At 43.2% G+C, this 22,817-nt stretch overlaps 1 protein-coding gene across 2 annotated transcripts in view; it reads right to left on the bottom strand.

The window, feature by feature from the left end:
- The window catches only part of LOC106581047 (lissencephaly-1 homolog A-like), a 63,878-nt gene that overhangs the window by 29,265 nt on the left and 11,796 nt on the right, over positions 1 to 22,817 (bottom strand). For both annotated transcript variants that reach the window (XM_014162730.2, XM_014162731.2), the window contains exon 2: positions 18,032 to 18,339. In XM_014162730.2, coding sequence (XP_014018205.1) covers positions 18,032 to 18,063 — 32 coding nt within the window. In that variant the 5' untranslated portion in view covers positions 18,064 to 18,339. The remainder of the gene's footprint in view (positions 1 to 18,031; positions 18,340 to 22,817) is intronic.

The raw sequence follows: 22,817 nt of genomic DNA, 5'->3' as shown, positions 1-22,817 counted from the left end.
TTGAGAGAATTCCAAGAGAGTACAAAGCCATCAAGGCAAAGGGTGGCTACTTTGAAGAATCTAAGAAACTCAGCAAAAAAAAGAAACGTCCTCTCAATGTCAACTGCATTTATTTTCAGCAAACTTAACGTGTAAATATTTGTATGAACATAAGTTCAACAACAGACATAAACTGAACTAGTTCCACAGACAAGTGACTAACAGAAATGGAATAATGTGGGGGGGAGGGGGGCAGAATCAAAAAAGTAAGTCAATGCAGCTGGTGGCCACACCAGATACTAAGTACTGCAGTGGATCAGCTCCTCATGGACTACACCAGATTCGCCAGTTCTTGCTGTGAGATACTGCCCCAATCTTCCACCAAGGCACTCATCCTCCGATTCAACAGGTCCCAGACGAGCTCAATGGGATTGAGAGCCGGGCTCTTCGCTGGCCATGGCAGAACACTGACATTCCTGTCTTGCAGGAAGTCACGCACAGAACGAGCAGTATGGCTGGTGGCACTGTCATGCTGGAGGGTCATGGCAGGATGAGCCTGCAGGAAGGGTACCACATGAGGGAGGACGATTTCTTCCATGTAACGCACAGCGTTGTGAAATTGCCTGCAATGACAAGCTCAGTCTGATGATGCGGTGACACCACCCCAGACCATGATGGACCCTCCACCTCCAAAATCGATCCCGCTCCAGAGTACAGGCCTCGGTGTAACGCTCATTACTTTGACGATAAACACGAATCCGACCATCACCCCTGGTGAGACAAAACTGTGACTGGTCAGTGAAGAGCACTTTTTGCCAGTCCTGTCTGGTCCAGCGACGGTGGGTTTGTGCCCATAGGCGAAGTTGTTGCTGGTCATGTCTGGTGAAGACCTGCCTTACAACTCGGGCAGTTGTTGCCATCCTGTACCTGTCCCACAGGTGTGATGTTCGGATGTACCGATACTGTGCAGGTGTTGTTACACGTGGTCTGCCACTGCAAGGGCGATCAGCTGTCCGCCCTGTCTCCCTGTAGCGCTGTCTTTGGCGTCTCACAGTAAGGACATTGCAATTTATTGCCCTGGCCACATCTGCAGTCCTCATGCCTCCTTGCAGCATGCCTAAGGCACGTTCACACAGATGAGCAGGGACACTGGGCATCTTTCTTTTGGTGTTTTTCAGTCAGTAGAAAGGCCTCTTTGTTGTCCTAAGTTTTCATAATTGTGACCTTAATTGCCTACAGTCTGTGTCTTAACGACCGTTCCACAGGTGCATGTTCATTAATTGTTATGGTTCATTGAACAAGCATGGGAAACAGTGTTTAAACCCTTTACAATGAAGATCAATTTTAGTTATATGGATTTTTACAAATTATCTTTGAAGACAGGGTCCTGAAAAAGGTACGTTTCTTTTTTTGCAGAGTTTACATTTTGATTTGTTTACCACATGATTCCATATGTGTAATTTCGTTTTGATGCCTTCACTATTATTCTACAACATAGAAAATAGTAAAAATAAACTCTTGAGTAGGAGTCCAAACTTTTGACTGGTCCTGTAAAGTATTCAGATCCTTTACTCAGTACTTTGTTCAAGCACCTTTGGCAGCAATTACAGCCTCGAGTCTTCTTGGGTATGACACTACAAGCTTGGCACACCTGTATTTGGGGAGTTTCTCCCATTCTTGTCTGCTGATCCTCTCATGCTCTGTCAAGTTGGATGGGGAGCGTCGCTGCACACCTATTATCAGGTTTCTCCAGAGATGTTTGATGGGGTTCAATACCGGGCTCTGGCTGGGCCACTCAAGGACATTCAGAGACTTGTCCCAAAGCCACTCCTGTATTGTCTTGGCTGTGTGCTTAGGGTCTTTGTCCTGTTGCAAAGTGAACCTTCGTCACTGTCTGAGGTCCTGAGCACTCTGGAGCAGGTTTTCATCAAGGACTTCGCTGTATTTTGCTCCGCTCATCTTTCCCTCAATCCTGACTAGTATCCCAGTCCCTGAAAAACATCTCCACAGCATGGTGATGCCACCATGCTTCACCGTAGACACAGTGCCAGTTTTCCTCCAGAGGTGACGCTTGGCATTCAGGTCAAATAGTTCAATCTTGTTTCTCATGGTCAGAGTCCTTTAGGTGCCTTTTGGCAAACTCCAAGCAGGCTGTCATGTGCCTTTTACTGAGGAGTGGCTTTCGTCTGGCCATTCTACCATAAAGGCCTGATTGGTGGATCGCTGCAGAGATGGTTGTCCTTCTGGAAAGTTCTCCCATCTCTACAAAAGGAACTCTGGAGCTCATTCAGAATGACCATCAGGTTCTTGGTCACCTCCCTGACCAAGGCCCTTCTCCCCCGATTGCTCAGTTTGGCTGGGCGGCCAGCTCTAGGAAGAGTCTTGGTGGTTCTAAACTTCTTCCATTTAAGAATGATGGGGGCCACTGTGTTCTTGGGGACCTTCAATGCTGCCGACATCTTTTGGTACCCTTCCCCAGACCTGTGCCGACACAATCCTGTCTTGGAGCTCTACATACAATTCCGTCGACCTCACGGCTTGGATTTTGCCCTGACATGCACTGCCAACTGTGGGACCTTACATGTGTGCCTTTCCAAAGCAAGTCCAATCAATTGAATTTACCACAAGTGGACTCCAATGCAGTTGTAGAAACATCAAGGATGATCAATGGAAACAGGATGCACCTGAGCTCAATTTCGAGTCTCATAGCAAAGGGCCAAAAATTGGAAAAAGTCAAGGGGTCTGAATACTTTCCGAAAGCATAATTTCCATCGACTGGCATCAATGAATAGGCTAAAAAGACTTATTTCGCACTGGGATTTTTCTCTCCGACAATTAACAGACAAAAACTGGCTATTACCTGCTAACGGAAACCCTGGTCTGAACGGAATTTATTTATAGTGAGAACGGAAATGTGAGTTTAAGATCGATAATAGGTGTCAAAGTTTAAGGAGGGTTTACTCTCTCAGCATTGTATGGGTCTGGGTGTGTGGGCATTGGGTAAAGGCTATTCACCTGACAGAAAAATGACGTGAAAGAATAAAAAAGGTGTTGGGCTTGGCACCGAGACTAGGAGGCTGGCTGGCTTTAAAGTGGTGCGTGTGTGGTTGACAGTCTGTCAGCACAGCATGTAGCTGGCCTGGCAGCCTGACTGCACCCTGCCCTTTCCCACCCATCCCTCCTGTAGCCCCCCGTCTCCTCCTGTATCCCCATCTCCTCCCAGATGACAGAAGCAGTGTGATTACAGCTGAAGGTCAGCAGGAGGTTATCGCTCATGTGACAGCCTGCTGCAGGTCTGGGGAGGAGGTTGGTGTAAATGAGTAGCGAGGAAGTGTCTTTGTGCGCCTGTGTGTGTCCCGTGTTTCCCTAGCGTCACCCAGGTCCAGCAGACAGAAACCCTTAAAGCATATTGGTTGTGCGTATGTGCTAGTGTTATCCTGAGCTGCAACAGAACAGTCAGTCAGACAGTCAGCTTGCTACAACAGACAATGGTTTTCTGTGGGCCTCTCAGTTGAGCCGGGGCAAACAAAAGATCCTCGCTGTCATCTACACAGAGATATTAAAGAACCCAAACCAGCCACAGCCTGTTCTGTCCTTTCCTCCAGATAAGCACAAGATCCTGCACGAGGGCTAGCAGAGCCTAGAAAGAGATCACCGCCATCTCGATTCAGATTCATTAAACCCTTACACTACCACACCACTAACCTTCCTACTACCACAGATCTAACTTGATGGGGGATGAGCATATATCGGAGTCTGGTCCCTGACCAGTAACAACTTTCATTGTTAACGACAAGGGTAGACAGGGGGGAATGAGAAGCCAACTCATTATTCTACCTTAGATAGGAACAGGAGTAACAATAAGAGCAAAAAAACAGACGGGGAAGGACAATAAAAGCACTCTAGTGTCGACATCAGTCAAGATGCTGCAGTACTGCAGTCAGACTGACTGCAGAGAGCCCAGCTATTCCCTCCTCACCCTGGCTCGACCTCTGGGGGGATACTATATAAATAAACACACATACCAAATTCACTATGCGGCAGGAACAGATGAGGGAGAAAGAGGGACAGAGAAAAAAGGAGGAAGAGAAATAAAAGGGGAGAAAGAGAAAGAGGGTGGGAGAAAGAAAGGGGAAGACAGGACAGAGAGAGCAAGCAGGCTGGTTCATGGCTAGCAGCCCACAGTGAGACAAAGTGAGAGGAAGCAGTGTGGTTGTTCGTTATCAGTGAGTGGGCCACCATGGGCAGAGGCAACAAAAGACATCCTCAGAGTACATGCTGTATCTACCAGCTGTTGACTAATTCAACACAGACCGATGCCAAACATACCAACTCTCCATCTAAACAGTGACTGGCAAATGAACTATGTCATGCTACTTACTAAAAGACAGCCAATACCCAACCTTTCTATAAAAAACTGCATGATCACAAGAAACTTTTAATCTAATGAGGCTATTGCACCCATAGGAGAGTAAACAAGTTCCACAAAACGTATAACCACCCTAAACATAGGCTGAATGCAGCAGAGGGGGCAATGCTGGTATTGAAATGGCACAGATATGAGACAGTACAGTGAGAGCTGTGCGATGAAAACTCAACCACAAACAGGGTGGTAGCTCAGTATGACAGGGACAGAGAGAAGAGAGCGAGAGAGAGAGAGAGAGCAGCTGCATTACGTCATCCCTCTGAGACAGAGCTAGCCAGCCAGCCAGCCAGCCGATGACATCACTTCCTGTTGAGCTAGCTTCGCACCAAACATCTACTTCAAAATCACCACCACGGAGCCGCCATTCTGCTACTGCACAGCTTTCAAACACCGCACCATCCCTAATTCACAATTAAATTAATTTTGCCACAAAGCTCTTGAGACCTGGTGCTATATGTATCAAGCATCTCAGAGTAGGATTTCTAATCTAGTATCAGTTTTGCCTTTTAGATCATAATGAATAATATTACAAGGACGGGGGGGGGCTGATCCTAGATCAGCACTCCAACTCTGAGACACTTGATACATACTGCCCAGTCTTATACCTTACAGCAGCCCATAGAGTAAAAGACATTCCCACATTTCAGAAAGTCTACACTCGCTCAGTCGTGACTGTCCCAATCATTACTAAGCCATGGGCTACTTATCTTTCTTATTACTGGTCAATCAATCTAGGCTATGAAACCATATTGTCTGACTCGCCTGCCAGGACACCATCTAGCCTACGGCGGTGCATCTGTCTGTAACAAGTTCTCTCAGGTACACTTTACATCACAGCAGTCGGCAAGATGTATAGACCTGCTGAATATTTCAACACTAGCCCATAGGCATCGCTTATAAAACATTCAATGATATGTCTGAACCTTGTCACATATAGAATTTCACAATATGACTATTTCACAGCATTTTAAAGACAAGACTCTCCTTTATCTAACCACACTGTCCGATTTCAAAAAGGCTTTACAGCGAAAGCAAAACATTAGATTATGTCAGCAGAGTACCCAGCCAGAAATAATCAGACACCCATTTTTCAAGCTAGCATATAATGTCACAAAAACCAAAACCACAGCTAAATGCAGCACTAACCTTTGATGATCTTCATCAGATGACACTCCTAGGACATTATGTTATACATGCATGTTTTGTTGAAACAAGTTCATATTTATATCAAAAACCAGCTTTTTACATTTGCATGTGACATTCAGAACTAGCATTCCCACCGAACACTTCCGGTGAATTTACTCACGATAAACGTTCACAAAAAACATAAATTATTTTAAGAATTATAGATACAGAACTCCTTTATGCAATCGAGGTGTCCGATTTTAAAATAGCTTTTCGGTGAAAGCACATTTTGCAATATTCTGAGTCGATAGCTCGCCATCACAGGCTAGCTATTTTGACACCCACCAAGTTTAGCCCTCACCAAACTCCGATTTACTATAATAAAAATTGGATTACCTTTGCTGTTCTTCGTCAGAATGCACTCCCGGGACTTCTACTTCAATAACAAATGTTGGTTTGGGTCCAAATAATCCATAGTTATATCCAAATAGCGGCGTTTTGTTGTGCGTTCAAGACACTATCCGAAGGGTGACGAAGGGTTACGCGCCCGACGTGTTTCGTGACAAAAAAATTCAAAATATTCCATTACCGTACTTCGAAGCATGTCAAACGCTGTTTAAAATCAATTTTTATGCGATTTTTCTCGTAAAAAAGCGATAATATTCCGACCGGGAGTCGTTGTTTTCGTTCAAAGACGAAAAAATAAAAACATGGTGTCAGCCCCGTGCACGCGCCTCCAGTCTCATTGTTCTCTGATCGACCACTATCCAAATGCGCAACTGTTTTTCAGCCTGGGCCTGCAAAGGCATCATTCAGCGTTTTGCCGCCTTCTGAGAGCCTATGGGAGCCGTAGGAAGTGTCACGTTACAGCAGAGATCCTCAGTTTTCAATAAAGAAAGTGTAGAAGGCCAAGAAATGGTCAGAGAGGGCACTTCCTGTCAGGAATCTTCTCAGGTTTTGGCCTGCCAAATGAGTTCTGTTATACTCACAGACACCATTCAAACAGTTTTAGAAACTTTAGAGTGTTTTCTATCCAAAGCTAATAATTATATGCATATTCTAGTTTCTGGGCAGGAGTAATAATCAGATTAAATTGGGTACGTTTTTTATCCGGCTGTGAAAATAGTGCCCCCTAGCCATAACAGGTTAACAAGCGCATTTGCGAAAAAAGCACTGTCGTTGCACCAATGTACCTAACGATAAACATCAATGCCTTTCTTGAAAATCAATAGACAAGTATATATTTTTAAACCTGCATATTTAGTTAATATTGCCTGCTAACATGAATTGGGTCACTGCTCTTGCGTTCATTGCCTGGCTCGTTACAAACTAATTTGCCAGAATTTTACGTAATTATGACATAACATTGAAGGTTATGCAATGTAACAGGAATATTTAGATTTAGGGATGCCACCCGTTAGATAAAATACGGAACGGTTCCGTATTTCACTGAAAGAATGTGATAGTTTCCGGATTCGACCATATTAATGACCAAAGGCTCATATTTCTGTGTGTTATGATATTATAATCAAGTCTATGATTTGATATTTGATAGAGCAGTCTGACTGAGCGATAGTAGTCAGCAGCAAGCTCGTAAGCATTCATTCAAACAGCACCTTGCGTTTGCCAGCAACTCTTAGCAATTCTTCAAGCATTGCGCTGTTTATGACTTCAAGCCTGTCAACTCCCAAGATGAGGCTGGTGTAACCGATGTGAAATGGCTAGCTAGTTAGCCGAGTGCGCGCTAATAGCGTTTCAAATGTCACTTTCAAACGTCGCTCACTCTGAGACTTGTTTCCCTTACTCTGCATGGGTAACGCTGCTTCGAGGGTGGCTGTTGTCGATGTGTTCCTGGTTCGAGCCCAGGTAGGAGCGAGGAGAGGGACGGAAGCTATACTGTTACACTGGCAATACTAAAGTGCCTATAAGAACATCCAATAGTCAAAGGTATATGAAATACAAATTATATAGAGAGAAATAGTCCTATAATTCGTATAATAACTACAACGTAAAATTTCTTACCTGGGAATATTTAAGACTCATGTTAAAAGGAACCACCAGCTTTCATATGTTCTCATGTTCTGAGCAAGGAACTTAAACGTTAGCTTTCCTACATTGCATATAATGCACTTTTACTTTCTTCTCCAACACTGTGTTTTTGCATTATTTAAACCAAATTGAACATGTTTCATTATTTATTTGAGGCTAAATTGATAGTATTTATGTATTATATTAAGTTAAAATAAAGTGTTCATTCAGTATTGTTGTGATTGTCATTACAAATACATAAAAATAATAAAAATAAATTGCTGATTAATCGGTAGCGGGTTTTTTGGTCCTCCAATAATCAGTATCGGCGTTGAAAAATCATAATCGGTCGACCTCTAATAATTATGCCATACTTTTATTTTGAAGGCTAACCACAAAAGTCCACTATTGTGGCTAATCCTTATTGTGGCTAGCTTCACAAAGATGGGTCCGACCTCCATTAATAAAATAAGAATGACCAGCACTGTAAATGCGTGAGACAACTTTACCAGCATCATAGCATATGTATCGATGAATCGTTGTGACATGAAATACAAGTGATAGTGTAATCAATGTGTAATTACTACGTAGAAAATGTATGCACTCATTAACTTATTATTTGACGTGCAGTCATATTCAGGTCCTGATTGGTCAACAAGCTTATTTGACACACACATACATATATACATACATACACATACATACATACATACATACATACATATGTGTGTGTCAAATAAGCTTGTTGACCAATCAGGACCTGAATATGACTGCACGTCAAATAATAAGTTAATGAGTGCATACATTTTCTACGTAGTTATTACACATTGATTACACTATCACTCGTATTTCATGTCACAACGATTCATCGATACATATGCTATGATGCTGGTAAAGTTGTCTCACGCATTATATATATATATACTGCTCAAAAAAATAAAGGGAACACTTAAACAACACATTCTAGATCTGAATGAAAGAAATAATCTTATTAAATACTTTTTTCTTTACATAGTTGAATGTGCTGACAACAAAATCACAAAAATAATCAATGGAAATCCAATTTATCAACCCATGGAGGTCTGGATTTGGAGTCACACTCAAAATTAAAGTGGAAAACCACACTACAGGCTGATCCAACTTTGATGTAATGTCCTTAAAACAAGTCAAAATGAGGCTCAGTAGTGTGTGTGGCCTCCACATGCCTGTATGACCTCCCTACAACGCCTGGGCATGCTCCTGATGAGGTGGTGGATGGTCTCCTGAGGGATCTCCTCCCAGACCTGGACTAAAGCATCCGTCAACTCCTGGACAGTCTGTGGTGCAACGTGACGTTGGTGGATGGAGCGAGACATGATGTCCCAGATGTGCTCAATTGGATTCAGGTCTGGGGAACGGGCGGGCCAGTCCACAGCATCAATGCCTTCCTCTTGCAGGAACTGCTGACACACTCCAGCCACATGATGTCTAGCATTGTCTTGCGTTAGGAGTAACCCAGGGCCAACCGCACCAGCATATGGTCTCACAAGGGGTCTGAGGATCTCATCTCGGTACCTAATGGCAGTCAGGCTACCTCTGGCGAGCACATGGAGGGCTGTGCGGCCCCCAAAGAAATGCCACCCCACACCATGACTGACCCACCGCCAAACCGGTCATGCTAGAGGATGTTGCAGACAGTAGAACGTTCTCCACGGTGTCTCCAGACTCTGTCACGTCTGTCACGTGCTCAGTGTGAACCTGCTTTCATCTGTGAAGAGCACAGGGCGCCAGTGGTGAATTTTCCAATCTTGGTGTTCTCTGGCAAATGCCAAACGTCCTGCACGGTGTTGGGCTGTAAGCACAACCCCCACCTGTGAATGTCGGGCCCTCATACCACTCTCATGGAGTCTGTTTCTGACCGTTTGAGCAGACACATGCACATTTGTGGCCTGCTGGAGGTCATTTTGCAGGGCTCTGGCAGTGCTTCTCCTGCTCCTCCTTGCACAAAGGCGGAGGTAGCGGTCCTGCTGCTGGGTTGTTGCCCTCCTACGGCCTCCTCCACGTCTCCTGATGTACTGGCCTGTCTCCTGGTAGCGCCTCCATGCTCTGGACACTACGCTGACAGACACAGCAAACCTTCTTGCCACAGCTCGCATTGATGTGCCATCCTGGAAAAGCTGCACTACCTGAGCCACTTGTGTGGGTTGTAGACTCCGTCTCATGCTACCACTAGAGTGAAAGCACCGCCAGCATTCAAAAGTGACCAAAACATCAGCCAGGAAGCATAGGAACTGAGAAGTGGTCTGTAGTCCCCACCTGCAGAACCACTCCTTTATTGGGGGTGTCCTGCTAATTGCCTATAATTTCCACCTGTTGTCTATTCCATTTGCACAACAGCATGTGAAATTTATTGTCAATCAGTGTTGCTTCCTAAGTGGACAGTTTGATTTCACAGAAGTGTGATTGACTTGGAGTTACATTGTGTTGTTTAAGTGTTCCCTTTATTTTTTTGAGCAGTATATATATATATATATATATATATATATATATATATATATAAAAAATGTATTTTTTTTTTTTTTGACACGTCTACGGCATTCTATAGAAATCCTGGTTGAGAATGAAATGACTGAACAACGAAACAGCACTGCAAGTTAGTGAAAGAAATAGGTTTTGATTATGTTTTACTGGTAATGGGGACATACGTAAATGCCAACAAAATAACCTTGGTCAGTATGGTGTGTAACCTTTATTTAACTAGGCAAGTCAGTTAACCTCTTTTGGGTAGGGGGCAGTATTTTGACATCCGGATGAAAAGCGTGCCCGTAGTAAACTGCCTGCTACTCAGGCCCAGAAGGTAGGATATGCATATTATTAGTATATTTGGATAGAAAACACTGAAGTTTCTAAAACAGTTTGAATGATGTCTGAGTATAACAGAACTCATACAGCAGGCAAAAACCTGAGAAAAAAACCAACCAGGAAGTGTGGAAATCTGAGGTCTGTAGTTTTTCAAGTGATTGCCCATCTAATACACAGTGTCTATGGGGTCATTTTGCACTTCCTAAGGCTTCCACTAGATGCCAACAGTCTTTAGAACTTTGTTTCATGCTTCTACTGTGAATGGGGAGAGAATAAGAGCATATGGAGTCAGATGACTGAGAAAACGACATGAGCTCAATCGCGCGCCCTCACGTGAGAGTTAGGTGTGTTCCTTTTCATTTCTGAAGACAAAGGAATTGTCCGGTTGGAATATTATGGAAGATTTATGATAAAAACATCCTAAAGATTGATTCTATACATCGTTTGACATGTTTCTACTAACTGTAATATAACTTTTTTGACTTTGTCTCAATTTAATGCGCGAGCACAGTGAATTTGGATTACTCGACTGATCGTGCTAACAAAATGGAGGTATTTGGACATAAATATGAACTTTATCGAACAAAACATACATGTATTGTTTAACATGAAGTCCTATGAGTGCCATCTGATGAAGATCATCAAAGGTTAGTGATTCATTTTAGCTGTATTTATGGTTTTTGTGACGCCTCTCCTTGCTTGGAAAATGGCTGTGTGGTTTTTCATGTCTAGGCGCTGTCCTAACATAATCTAATGTTATGCTTTCGCCATAAAGCCTTTTTGAAATCGGACACTGTGGTTGGATTAAGGAGAAGTGTATCTTTAAAATGGGATATAATAGTTGTATGTTTGAGAAATTTGACGCTAGTGTCCCACATACCCCAGAGAGGTTAAGAACAAATTATTATTTACAATGACAGCCCAGACGACACTGGGCCAATTGTGCTCCGCCCTACGGGACTCCCAATCACGGTCGGATGTGATAGAGTCTGGATTCAAACCAGGGACTGTAGTTACACCTTTTGCACTGAGATGCAGTGCCTTAGACTGCTGCGTCCATGTGTGTGTTAACTATTTAGCTGTACTAGAATGCTTACAAAAAAGCAGATACAATTTTAAATGAATCAGTATCGATTTTTGGGGCAAGGAAATTATTGGATATCGGTCAAAATTGCCATATCGGTGAATCACTAATTTCAACCCTTGAGTTGTATTGGCGTATTAACGCTTCTATATAGTAGACTTTTGTTAACTTCTGAATAGGCTGAAAGTTTATGAGTCACCCTGTGCTGCCTGCCTGCTGCCGTATATAGAGCATTATATCACAGCCTGGGCCTGTTCTGTCTCAGTGTTATGGTGCTTCTCTCCCTGGCCTGTGAACTGATATCAGTGCAAACAAACAGTAGGGTGGAGGACAGGGCTCAGTACAGTTTCAAAAGACAAGGCCACTGTGACTGCCGGGCAGAGGAAGACTCATTACAGAGAGCTGGAGACATTAATAAATAAACAAATAGAAGAAAAGCAATACACAAACAAGAGAGGTGGGCTTCTTCATTAGTTCAGTTCTATCCCACTGCTGTCCTTGGACAGAGAATGGGACTCTATACCGCCCATAGTGGTCAGTGTTCAGCTGCTCTGAGCCTGAGGCATACATGGCTTAGTAGAGCAGTAGAATGTCTGTCTGGCGGTTAAGATCACAAAACCATGTTCAGCCAAGTGGAAGCCATGGAAGAGCAGCACCAGTGTAGCACACAGGAGCTACTCTGCCCACTGAGGGGGAGGGAGGAAAATAGAAAAATAAGGGAGGGGGAAACATTTAAAAATACAAATTATTTCTTCAAAGGCTTGTGTGGATCTCTGTCTGAGAACATGTAGGAGAGGACTTGTTGCTTCTAACCTTCAGGGATTTGAACAGGATTGGGTCGTTACGGTTATGTCGCTGGGCAACTCTAAAATGTCCATGAAAAATACCAGTCAGTCATACGAATTCTGTCCAGCTGAATGTATCCGATTGGTGGTGTTGGGCTACTACTCCAGGCTTGCATCCAAAATAGCTCCCTATTCCGTATTAGTGTACTACTTTTGACCAGTGTCTCATAGGGCTCTGGTATGGGGAATAAGAAGCTCTGGCCTAATGTAGTGCACTATATAGGGAACCATTTGAGACTGGCCCCATGTCTTGGTCATTAGACAGTGGCAATTAACAGTCTTCTTACCTGCAGCGATTCATCCCTTAACTAGCCAATTAATCCACAAACCCATTTACTACGGAAAGGCTGAATAAAATTCAAAATAGACGGTAAATTGATATGTCATGGTTTTATGCCTTTCATTTAGCCTCCACTCTTTGAATGATACCATAAAATAGACCTAGTTAACTTATTCTCTGAGATAGGTGGGTATGTCATGGTCTATACTCAAGAAAGCTTTGCAGCTGACTCCTTTAGGAGTGGAGGCGACAGTTCAAATGGAATTGACTGGTTTGGGATTAGATTAGAGGATAACAGTATGTTCATCCCTCAGCGTAGAAGAGCACTCCAGACAGCTATCTAAACAGCTGTGAATATGTACAGGGAAAGGAGGTGATAAAGGTAATTCTGACCGTAGTATTTACCAGTACCAGCCAAGTCAGTTTCCCCACCACAAACAGAGGCAATGACATGTTACTGACATGCTAGTTGGAGGAGAGTCAGGAGTGTCAGTGAGCTCTCCAACACATGGAGGTGAGGTGTGTGAGTCAGCTGCAAATACACAGCACACACAAAATATGCATGGTGAACACAATCTGCTGTAGATGAGCTAATTCTTCATACAACAAACGGCCTCTTCCACTAGCAGCAGGCATAATGACATTTGGTGGGCTCGACAGAGCCACACCTCTCAGGAGTCAAGGGCACAGACTAAACCAGCCGGCCTTTACATTGTTCACCCTGAGTAAGACTACAAGAGGGGGGAGAGGGCAAGAAATGGGGGAAAGGAGAGAGCAAGAGATAGGGGGAGAGAGAAAGACAAGGGTGAGGGGAGAGAGACCATCGAGGTAGAGTGGAGTTGACCTAACAGGATTCAGGAGGCTTTAAAGGGGAGAGAGACCGACGCGGGAGAGTGGAGTTGACCTAACAGGATTCAGGACGCTTTAGATTACCAACTCATGTATTCAGCAGCAAAGAGGACTAGCAGCCAGACCCACAAGTCAGGTTCAGTTAAATTAGCCTGCTAAAATACCCTACATGCTTGTGTAATGCATACAAAGCACATATCCCACGTTTCATGCTTCAACAAGCATTCTTAACATCCTCTGTAAGAACCACAGGAAGAGGCTTCAAGAAATATGCCCTGAGAAATGTATGCTATGATGGCAGTCTGAGCACTAACAATTTTCAGTGTAGTTAGAACAGTGGTGTCCCCACACAATCCGTCTGTCTGACCGGCTGGATATTAGATCCATATTGCTGATGGACTCCTGCCGGCTACCCAGCCACACTCAATACACAGTACACCATGATCACGCCACAGGAGTGTGTGTGTGTGTGTGTGTGTGTGTGTGTGTGTGTGTGTGTGTGTTATAGACAAGATGGACACGTGTGAGCAATTTCCCATAGAAGCCAGCTGCCACACCCAATACAGAGCACAGGGAGTGATTGAGCTTGTTGTACCATTACAGAAATGTATCTGCCAACAAAATGTGTTCATTGTTCTACATTTGATGACGTCTCCATGTTTAACATATTCAGGAAAGCCAGCTAAAATAATTCCACAAGGAGAGAATGAACTTAGCTACCCCAAAAAGAAAAGGAATAGGACCCAGAATGAATCAAAGAGTTACAAAACAATCAAGACTGAAAAACTACATTGATTTAAAATTGGCCTCCTTTTTCCAGTCAGTCACATAAAAGCGGATCAAAGGTCTGTATGAGTGTGTCACTGTTTTGTCCTCAGTGCTATTCTATACCATTAGCCTCAGACTGTACTTTCACTATTAATAATCATGATGTGCCTACATCAGCGCAAACACAGCTAGTGGGTGCAGCTGAGAAGGAACACAGTCACATGAAACATATTTGACTAAAAGACCTGGAAAAGACTAAAGAGAAGTTCTTTGTGAAGCAGGAAAAAATAAATAAGCTTGAACTTGGCCCATCTGCACATGTCTGCCTCCTGCCAGCAGGTCTTCTATTTTTACTGCTGTGGTCTCTGGGCTTGAATCTAATGACCGTGGAAAAAGAAAATGTGCTTTTCATTGGTTCTGGAAATAAGAATAGAACTTGTGAAAAATTTAATTTCGTAATCGTAACATCTCACTGCTGACAAACAGGCTTGACACCTAAAACAATATAGCTGTTTTCAGAATAAGGTGACAGAGACAGATAGATCATTTACATACAACAGTAAGGGATTCAGTTGCTATTGCAAATGTACCTCCAAGAACCACAAAGTTTGTTTAAAAAGCCTACAAAGTCCATAAAAACAAGCACAGAGAAATGTATTCCCCATTCTTTCTCTCTAAACTAACAATCTCTATGGTGGCATGGCTTATATCACCAGTGAGCCAAACACATCCTTGTTCTACTAGACTTTCACGTTCTAAAAGCATGAGCAATTTAAAGAAGCTTTCACACTTGCCCTGAAGAAGCATCTCTCTCCAGCTCAATCTGACAGTTGAGTTCGGAAACAAAAACATTGGGAGGGGGGAGAAAGTTTTCAATAGAACGGGAACAAGATCAATGTGTACGGCTTGACAACAAATAAACCATGAAGGTGGTGAGGGAGGGGAAAGGGGTCATAGAGTACTGACAAGGCCGGGGCAGGCGGGCAGTCAGCTGGTCAGTCACCATTTCTCCCCAGTCAGTCCATTGTTTAAGCTGTTAGGACTCAAGATGGCCACCGGGTTTCCCAGAACACAGAGAGAGCGGGAGCGGCAGTTGGTCTGTCACACAGTCCCACAGATCTGAGTGGGTGTTTACCAGACAAGAGCCTCCTCTTAAAACACTAGGGACAAAGGACGCCCCATTAGATGCAATGCAACAGACGCCACTCTTCGTCGGCCTGACAGCTCACATGGCGCAATAGTCCTATACTGGTTTCCTGTATTTTGTGTGTGTCCAGGCGATAAATAACAGAGTAGAATGTGAGAAGCCTGTGCAGTGTTCTGAATAAGGAGGATTAGAATTCCAATGGAACACACGATAGCGATACTGAGAGTCCCGCTGGCCCTGCGTCTGTCAGGCTAAACTAAAACACAGAAACACATTGTCAAGGGAATGACAAGTGTTTTGTTCTGTCATGTGAAGGGCCGCCACATTTATAGTCAACCCATCTCATTACAGATATGGTAATAGCACTAACCTAGTTCATCAATCCAAATAAATTCATGGTTAGGCTAACTCTTGCTAACACATCAATATCTTAATTAGAATCAGGGGCCACCTTAGGTTTCAGAAATTGGCATTTTCAAAACGCAGACCATAAAATCTGCGTCTTAAGTTAAATTGGGTGGTTCAAGCCCTGAATGCTGATTGGCTGACAGCCGTGGTATATCCAACCGTATACCACATGTATGACAAAACAGTTATTTGTACTGCTCTAATTACATTGGTAAACAGTTTATAATAGCAATAAGGCACCTCGGGGGTTTGTGATATATGGCTAATATACCACAGCTAAGGGCTGTGTCCAGGCACTCTGCGTTGCGTCGTGGATAAGAACAGCCCTTAGCCATGGTATATTGGCCATATACCACACCTCCAAGGGCCTTACTGCTTAAATATAAAACACAGGTGAAATGGTTTGTGTTTTTTTGCTTCAATAGAGTGATGGCAGTGGAACTAGTTTTCCTTCACAGAAAAAACATTACTGCTACTACACATTTGACAACAGAAGTGCCAGTGAATGGTCTTTGAACAGCAGGAGGGGGCTTCAAAGACTCCTGCCACTTGTTGGGCCCAAACACCTCGACACCTTTAATTCACACCTTAGTGCTAATTGAATTTACATCTGGTCTGTCCTTGCAAGCCTGGTAGACTTAACTCAGCATTCAGTCCCCATGAAGTAAAATATATCATTGTAATGTACCTTATTTTTCTTTTTCTTCCTGGCTTTCAAAATAGCATCTGCCCAAACACTACTCAGTCAGTTTCAGGTTGGAATGGTGTGCTCAGGTCTCTGCTGTTTGTTTGCTAGAGCACCCTCCATATAGCTTGGAAAAAGGACACCTTGCAAGAAGTAATCTCTCCGGTTAATTTTGGTCAAAGTTAGGTTGTAGGTTTGGAGTTTTGATCTGGAGCGAAGGCCTTGCTGTGGAGGGTAGCATCCTGCATATGTACCTGCCGAAAAATCGAAGTTTATCTAACTCCAAATTTATTATTTTGTAAAAAACATTTTTGAAAAATAAAGAATGCCGGTTCGTGAATGCAGGAATTGTATTGACAACTGCTTATTATTACAATAAGAATTTTAGATCTGTGTTCTTTTTTTCCATGTAGACTTCTGCGTTAACACAACCCCTGAGACTCCTGTGTGTGAATTAAATGCATAACCTTTGACACATCTCTCCCCTCTGCTCTCATATAGATGTGTAATCCCCCTACCCCAAACCGAGCTCAGATACACCCTCTCCACAAATGGTAACCTTTAGCACACACTTCACATCATGTATCTGATCTGACATAGGGCTGTGTTAACCCTCTTAACTCCCGCTTCAGGGGTTAATTACCAGCTTCATAGAACCTCCAGGTTCATAGACACCACAGGGCTATAGACACCTATCCTGTCATCTCTGGCTACAACAGTGTCTCCCCTGCTATGCATCATCCCTGACTTAACGCACAGCTGCACACATTATGTCTGTGTGTATAACTCAACAAATCAATGCTTCTGACTATTTGTGGACAATCTGGACTTCCACATAGTACAAAAGCCATTGTAAACCTCGGCCCATTTCCTTGGCCACAAGTTAAAGAGATCACCTCTGCACTAGCAATATTAGGCTGTGTCGTTATCCACACCCTTTGTGAGGATTCTGCCTTATGCCATCTTTTGGGTCACAGTTAGAGGTCAAACTGAACAATGATCAATAGCATTTTGGAGACAGGAAGGAGGAGATCAATATATGGGGACCTCATGGGAGTGTGTCTGGACCCCAGGCACCCTAACTACAGATTATTGATTCTTCCAGATGGGCCTAAAAAATATATAATAATTCACCCCATTCGGCCAGTTTAAAATAATCAATGCACATCTTGTGCTGTGAGTGGGCATTTTCCCTTACTGCATACATGTCTGTCTAACGAGAACAATGGTAACTACTAGCTAGAGATGTTGCTTTGTGTTTCTGGAATGGATGGAATGGTTAACAAGGTTTGCACTTTGCAGGGGGGCTAGGAAGAAACACAATTTTCTGTGATCACCTGTTTTCCCCCCTTTTGCTGAACACAGATGCATGTATTGAGCTCATGTGGCTTCTAGCCCACGTAATAAAGATTCACCAGCCACAGTCCGACTGTCACAGGTAATGCTGATGCCACATGGCTGTTATTCAGGGCTGGACTAGAGAACGTCTGGTGGTGGATATCAAAGAAACAGCAGCTTAGCTAGTTATTACAACAAAATTGTGGGTTGTATGTGTGCGTTACTTACAGTTCGTCTCGTTGCCGTTGTGACAAAACCATGGTGGCAGCAGGGAGATGTGGGCGGGGCCAGGGGTGGTCGAGCAGAGGGTGTGGCTTGTAGCTGCTGCGGTTTCCCCGGTCAGAAGATCAGATCAGTTCAATCCAACCAACACACTTCGACAGCGACGGTGTTCCGATGTACAATGACGACTCCGGCTAACTGGGGGATGGAGGCTCTGCCACTAACGCAGGACTCTGCCCCCCAAAAGCTCTGGCTCCAAAAATGAGACGAGAGGAACGCCGGCAGAAGGGTTACCAGTCAGTTCTAAACTGCATCTGGGAAAAGAGAGAGAGAAAGAGAGAGAGAGGAGAATATGAGCGAGGGGAGAGAGAAAGTAGAGCGACAGAAAGAGAGCGAGCGAGAAAATTGGAGCGAGAGGTCAGTTATGTATGCATGACAAACACCTGATAGAAGAACAGGCAGAGGGCAGATAGGGACGAGAACATTCATGACAGTAAAGAGCAGCTGTGTCTAAAGCCAGCTCTACCTGTAACACTACTGAGAGCCAGAAAGATAAGGAGAGGTCACAATAATGCAGCTGACCTCTGTTGCATCAATAGACTATATTGACCTGTTCTTCAACAAGCCTTACAGGTATATTATAAACTGGGTGGTTCAAGCCCTAAATGCTGATTGGCTGACAGCCGTGGTAAATCAAACCATATACCACATGTATGACAAAACATTTATTTTTACTGCTCTAATTATGTTGGTAACCTGTTTATAATAGCAATAAGGCACCTCGGGGGTTTGTGGTATATGGCCAATATACCACGGCTAAGGGCTGTATCCAGGCACTCCGCTTTACGTCGTGCATAAGAACAGCCATGGTATATTGGCCATATACACCATACTTCCCTCGGGCCTTATTGCTTAATTATATAATGTGATAGCCAACAAGAGTTAAAAAGCATCCCCATTATCATCAGGTGTTTCACCTGTTCAACTCTCCCTGTAACCACACTCTTCTACATTCCCGCCACCAACCCCCCACTACTCCAGCCCTATGAGGCAGCCTGGTCATGTCATGGTGACAGTTTAGTCTGGAGCCCTTGGGCTCCCGAGTGGCGCAGCAGTCTCAGGCCCTGCATTTCAGTGCTACAGGCATCAGACCCTTTGTTCTTAACTCTTTAGGGATAGGGGGCAGCATTGGGAAGTTTGGATGAAACGCGCACCCAGAGTAAACTGCCTGTTACTCAGGCCCAGAAGCTAGAATATGCATATTACATTTATTTACATTTAAGTCATTTAGCAGACGCTCTTATCCAGAGCAACTTACAAAATGGTGCATTCACCTTATGATATCCAGTGGAACAACCACTTTACAATAGTGCATCTAAATCTTTTAAGGGGGGGGGGGGTTAGAAGGATTACTTTATCCTATCCTAGGTATTCCTTAAAGAGGTGGGGTTTCAGGTGTCTCCGGAAGGTGGTGATTGACTCCGCTGTCCTGGCGTCGTGAGGGAGCTTGTTCCACCATTGGGGTGCCAGAGCAGCGAACAGTTTTGACTGGGCTGAGCGGGAACTGTGCTTCCTCAGAGGTAGGGGGGCCAGCAGGCCAGTGGTGGATGAACGTATATAATATAATATAATTATATATAAGCATATAATTAGTAGATTTGGATAGAAAACACAAAAGTTTCCAAAACTGTTAACCTGTTAGGGTTAGGGGGCAGTATTGACACGGCTGGATAAAAAACGTACCCGATTTAATCTGGTTACTACTCCTGCCCAGTAACTAGAATATGCATATAATTATTGGCTTTGGATAGAAAACACCCTAAAGTTTCTAAAACTGTTTGAATGGTGTCTGTGAGTATAACAGAACTCAAATGGCAGGTCAAAACCTGAAAAGATTCTGTACAGGAAGTACCCTGTCTGACCATTTCTTGGCCTTGTTGATTATCTCTATCAATTACAGGGGATCTCTGCTCTTACGTGACACTTTCTACGGCTCACATGGACTCTCAGAAGGCGGCAAAATGCTGAATCGTGGCTTTGCAGGCTCTGGCTGAAACAAAGTAGCGCGTTTGGGTAGTGGCTGGTTACAGTACTGTGAGACTCAGGCTCGTGCCCGCGTCGACCGAAAGCTTTCTTTTCCTTTGTCTGTTTACCTAAAAGGATATTCCCGGTCGGAATATTATCGCTTTTTTACGAGAAAAATGGCATAAAAATGGATTTTAAACAGCGGTTGACATGCTTCGAAGTACGGTAATGGAATATTTAGATTTTTTTTGTCACGAATTGCGCCATGCGCGACCCTGATTTACCATTTCGGATAGTTTCTGGAACGCACGAACAAAACGCCGCTATTCGGATATAACGATGGATTATTTTGGACCAAACCAACATTTGTTATTGAAGTAGCAGTCCTGGGAGTGCATTCTGACGAAGACAACAAAAGGTAATCAAACTTTTGTAATAGTAAATCTGATATTTGTGAGTGCTAAACTTGCCGGGTGTCTAAATAGCTAGCCCGTGATGGCTGGGCTATGTACTTAGAATATTGCAAAATGTGCTTTCACCAAAAAGCTATTTTAAAATCGGACATATCGAGTGCAGAGGAGTTCTGTATCTATAATTCTTAAAATAATTGTTATGCTTTTTGTGAACGTTTATCGTGAGTAATTTAGTAAATTGTTAGCAAATTCCCCGGAAGTTTGCGGGGGGTATGCTAGTTCTGAACGTCACATGCCAATGTAAAAAGCTGGTTTTTGATATAAATATGAACTTGATTGAACAAAACATGCATGTATTGTATAACATAATGTCCTAGGTGTGTCAGCTGATGAAGATCAAAGGTTAGTGCTGCATTTAGCTGTGGTTTGGGTTTTTGTGACATTATATGCTAGCTTGAAAAATGGGTGTCTGATTATTTCTGGCTGGGTACTCTGCTGACATAATCTAATGTTTTGCTTTCGTTGTAAAGCCTTTTTGAAATCGGACAGTGTGGTTAGATTAACGAGAGTCTTGTCTTTAAATAGCTGTAAAATAGTCATATGTTTGAGAAATTGAAGTAATAGCATTTCTAAGGTATTTGAAAATCGCGCCACTGGATTAGACTGGCTGTTGCGTAGGTGGGACGAATTCGTCCCGCCTGCCCTAGAGAGGTTAAAATAATGTCTGAGTATAACAGAACTCATATGGCAGGCGAAAACCTGAGAAAAATCCAACCAGGAAGTGGGAATTCTGAGGTTTGTAGATTTCAAGTGAATGCATATCGAATATCCAGTGTCTGTGGGGTCAGATTGCACTTCCTAAGGCTTCCACTAGATGTCAAGTCTTTAGAACGTTGTTTCAGGCTTCTACTGTGAAATGGGAGCGAATAAGAGCACGCTAAGCAGATGGCCCAGGTGAAAGCCTTTAGTTTAGTCACGCGCGTGACCACGAGCTCCCTTTCCTTTCTAATGAAATCAGTATTGTCCGGTTGAAATATTATTGAATATTTATGATAAAAACACCCTAAGGATTGATTAGAAACATCTTTTGACATGCTTCTACGAACTCAAATGGAACTTCTTTGACTATTCGTCTAGACTTTGTGCATTTGGATTACTGGACTAAACGCTCAAACAAAAAGGAGGTATTTGGAGATAAAGATTAACTTTATCGAACAAAACGAACATTTGTCGTCTAACATGGAGACCTGGGAGTGCCATCAGATCAAGATCATCATAGGTAAGTGATTCATTTTAATGTTACTTCAGACTTTTGTGACACCTCTCCTTGGTTGGAAAATGGCTGTATGGTTTTTGTGGCTAGGCGCTGACCTAACATAATCTCATGGTGTGTTTTCACCGTAAAGCCTTTTTGAAATCTGACACAGCGGTTGCATTAAGGAGAAGTTTATATTTAATCGTATGTTAAACACTTGTATCTTTCATCAATGTTTATGATGAGTATTTCTGTAATTTGATGTGGCTCTCTGCACTTTCACTGGATGTTTGTTTCTGAACGCACCAATTTCAAATGAGGTTTTTGGACATAAAGATGAACTTTATCGAACAAAACACAAATGTATTGTCTAACATGGAGTCCTGGGAGTGCCATCCGGTGAAGATCAAAGGTTAGTGATTAATTTGAACGCTATTTCTGTCTTTTGTGGCACCTCTCCTTCTTTGGAAAATGGCTGTATGGTTTTCTGTGGCAAGGCGCTGACCTAACATAATCGCATGGTGTGCTTTTGCCGTAAAGCCTTTTTGAAATCAGAAACTGTGGCTGGATTAACAAGAAGTTTTATCTTTAAAATGGTGTATAATACTTGTATGTTTGAGGAATTTCTGTTGTTTGAATTTGGCGCCCTGCAATTTCACTGGCTGTAGGCCAGGTGTTCCGCTAGCAAAACCACCTTCCCAGAAAGGTTAACTGACTTGCCTAGTTAAATAAGAAAATAAAAAGAATTCCCTCTGTAGGGAGTTCCTACCACATGTAGAGTAGAGAGATGACCCAGATTCCGGCAACCCACAGTTCCCATCCCTACGCCTGTCCAACAAAACAGTAAAATGCAGGACAGTGTAACGGCCGACGGTGTAGTCAAATCTCCAGGTAGACCAAACTAATTTCACTTCTCCCGGTTCCCTCAAAATTGGATGATAACAATTCATATGAAATCGAATGACAAGGGCTTCAGAACAACAGAGCTGAAATAATTGAATTAATAAAATCAGTGGCCTTTTTGGTCTCATGATTTCAAAACATCTCATCTAGTACCTCACTTCATACAAAATCAATTTAAGGGGGCTTGAGTGCTTCT

Source organism: Salmo salar, chromosome ssa20 (genome assembly GCF_905237065.1).
Source record: "Salmo salar chromosome ssa20, Ssal_v3.1, whole genome shotgun sequence".
Classification (NCBI taxonomy): Eukaryota; Metazoa; Chordata; class Actinopteri; order Salmoniformes; family Salmonidae; genus Salmo; species Salmo salar.
Note: the sequence above shows the minus strand (reverse complement) of the source record. Positions and strands in the feature narration are given on the sequence as shown.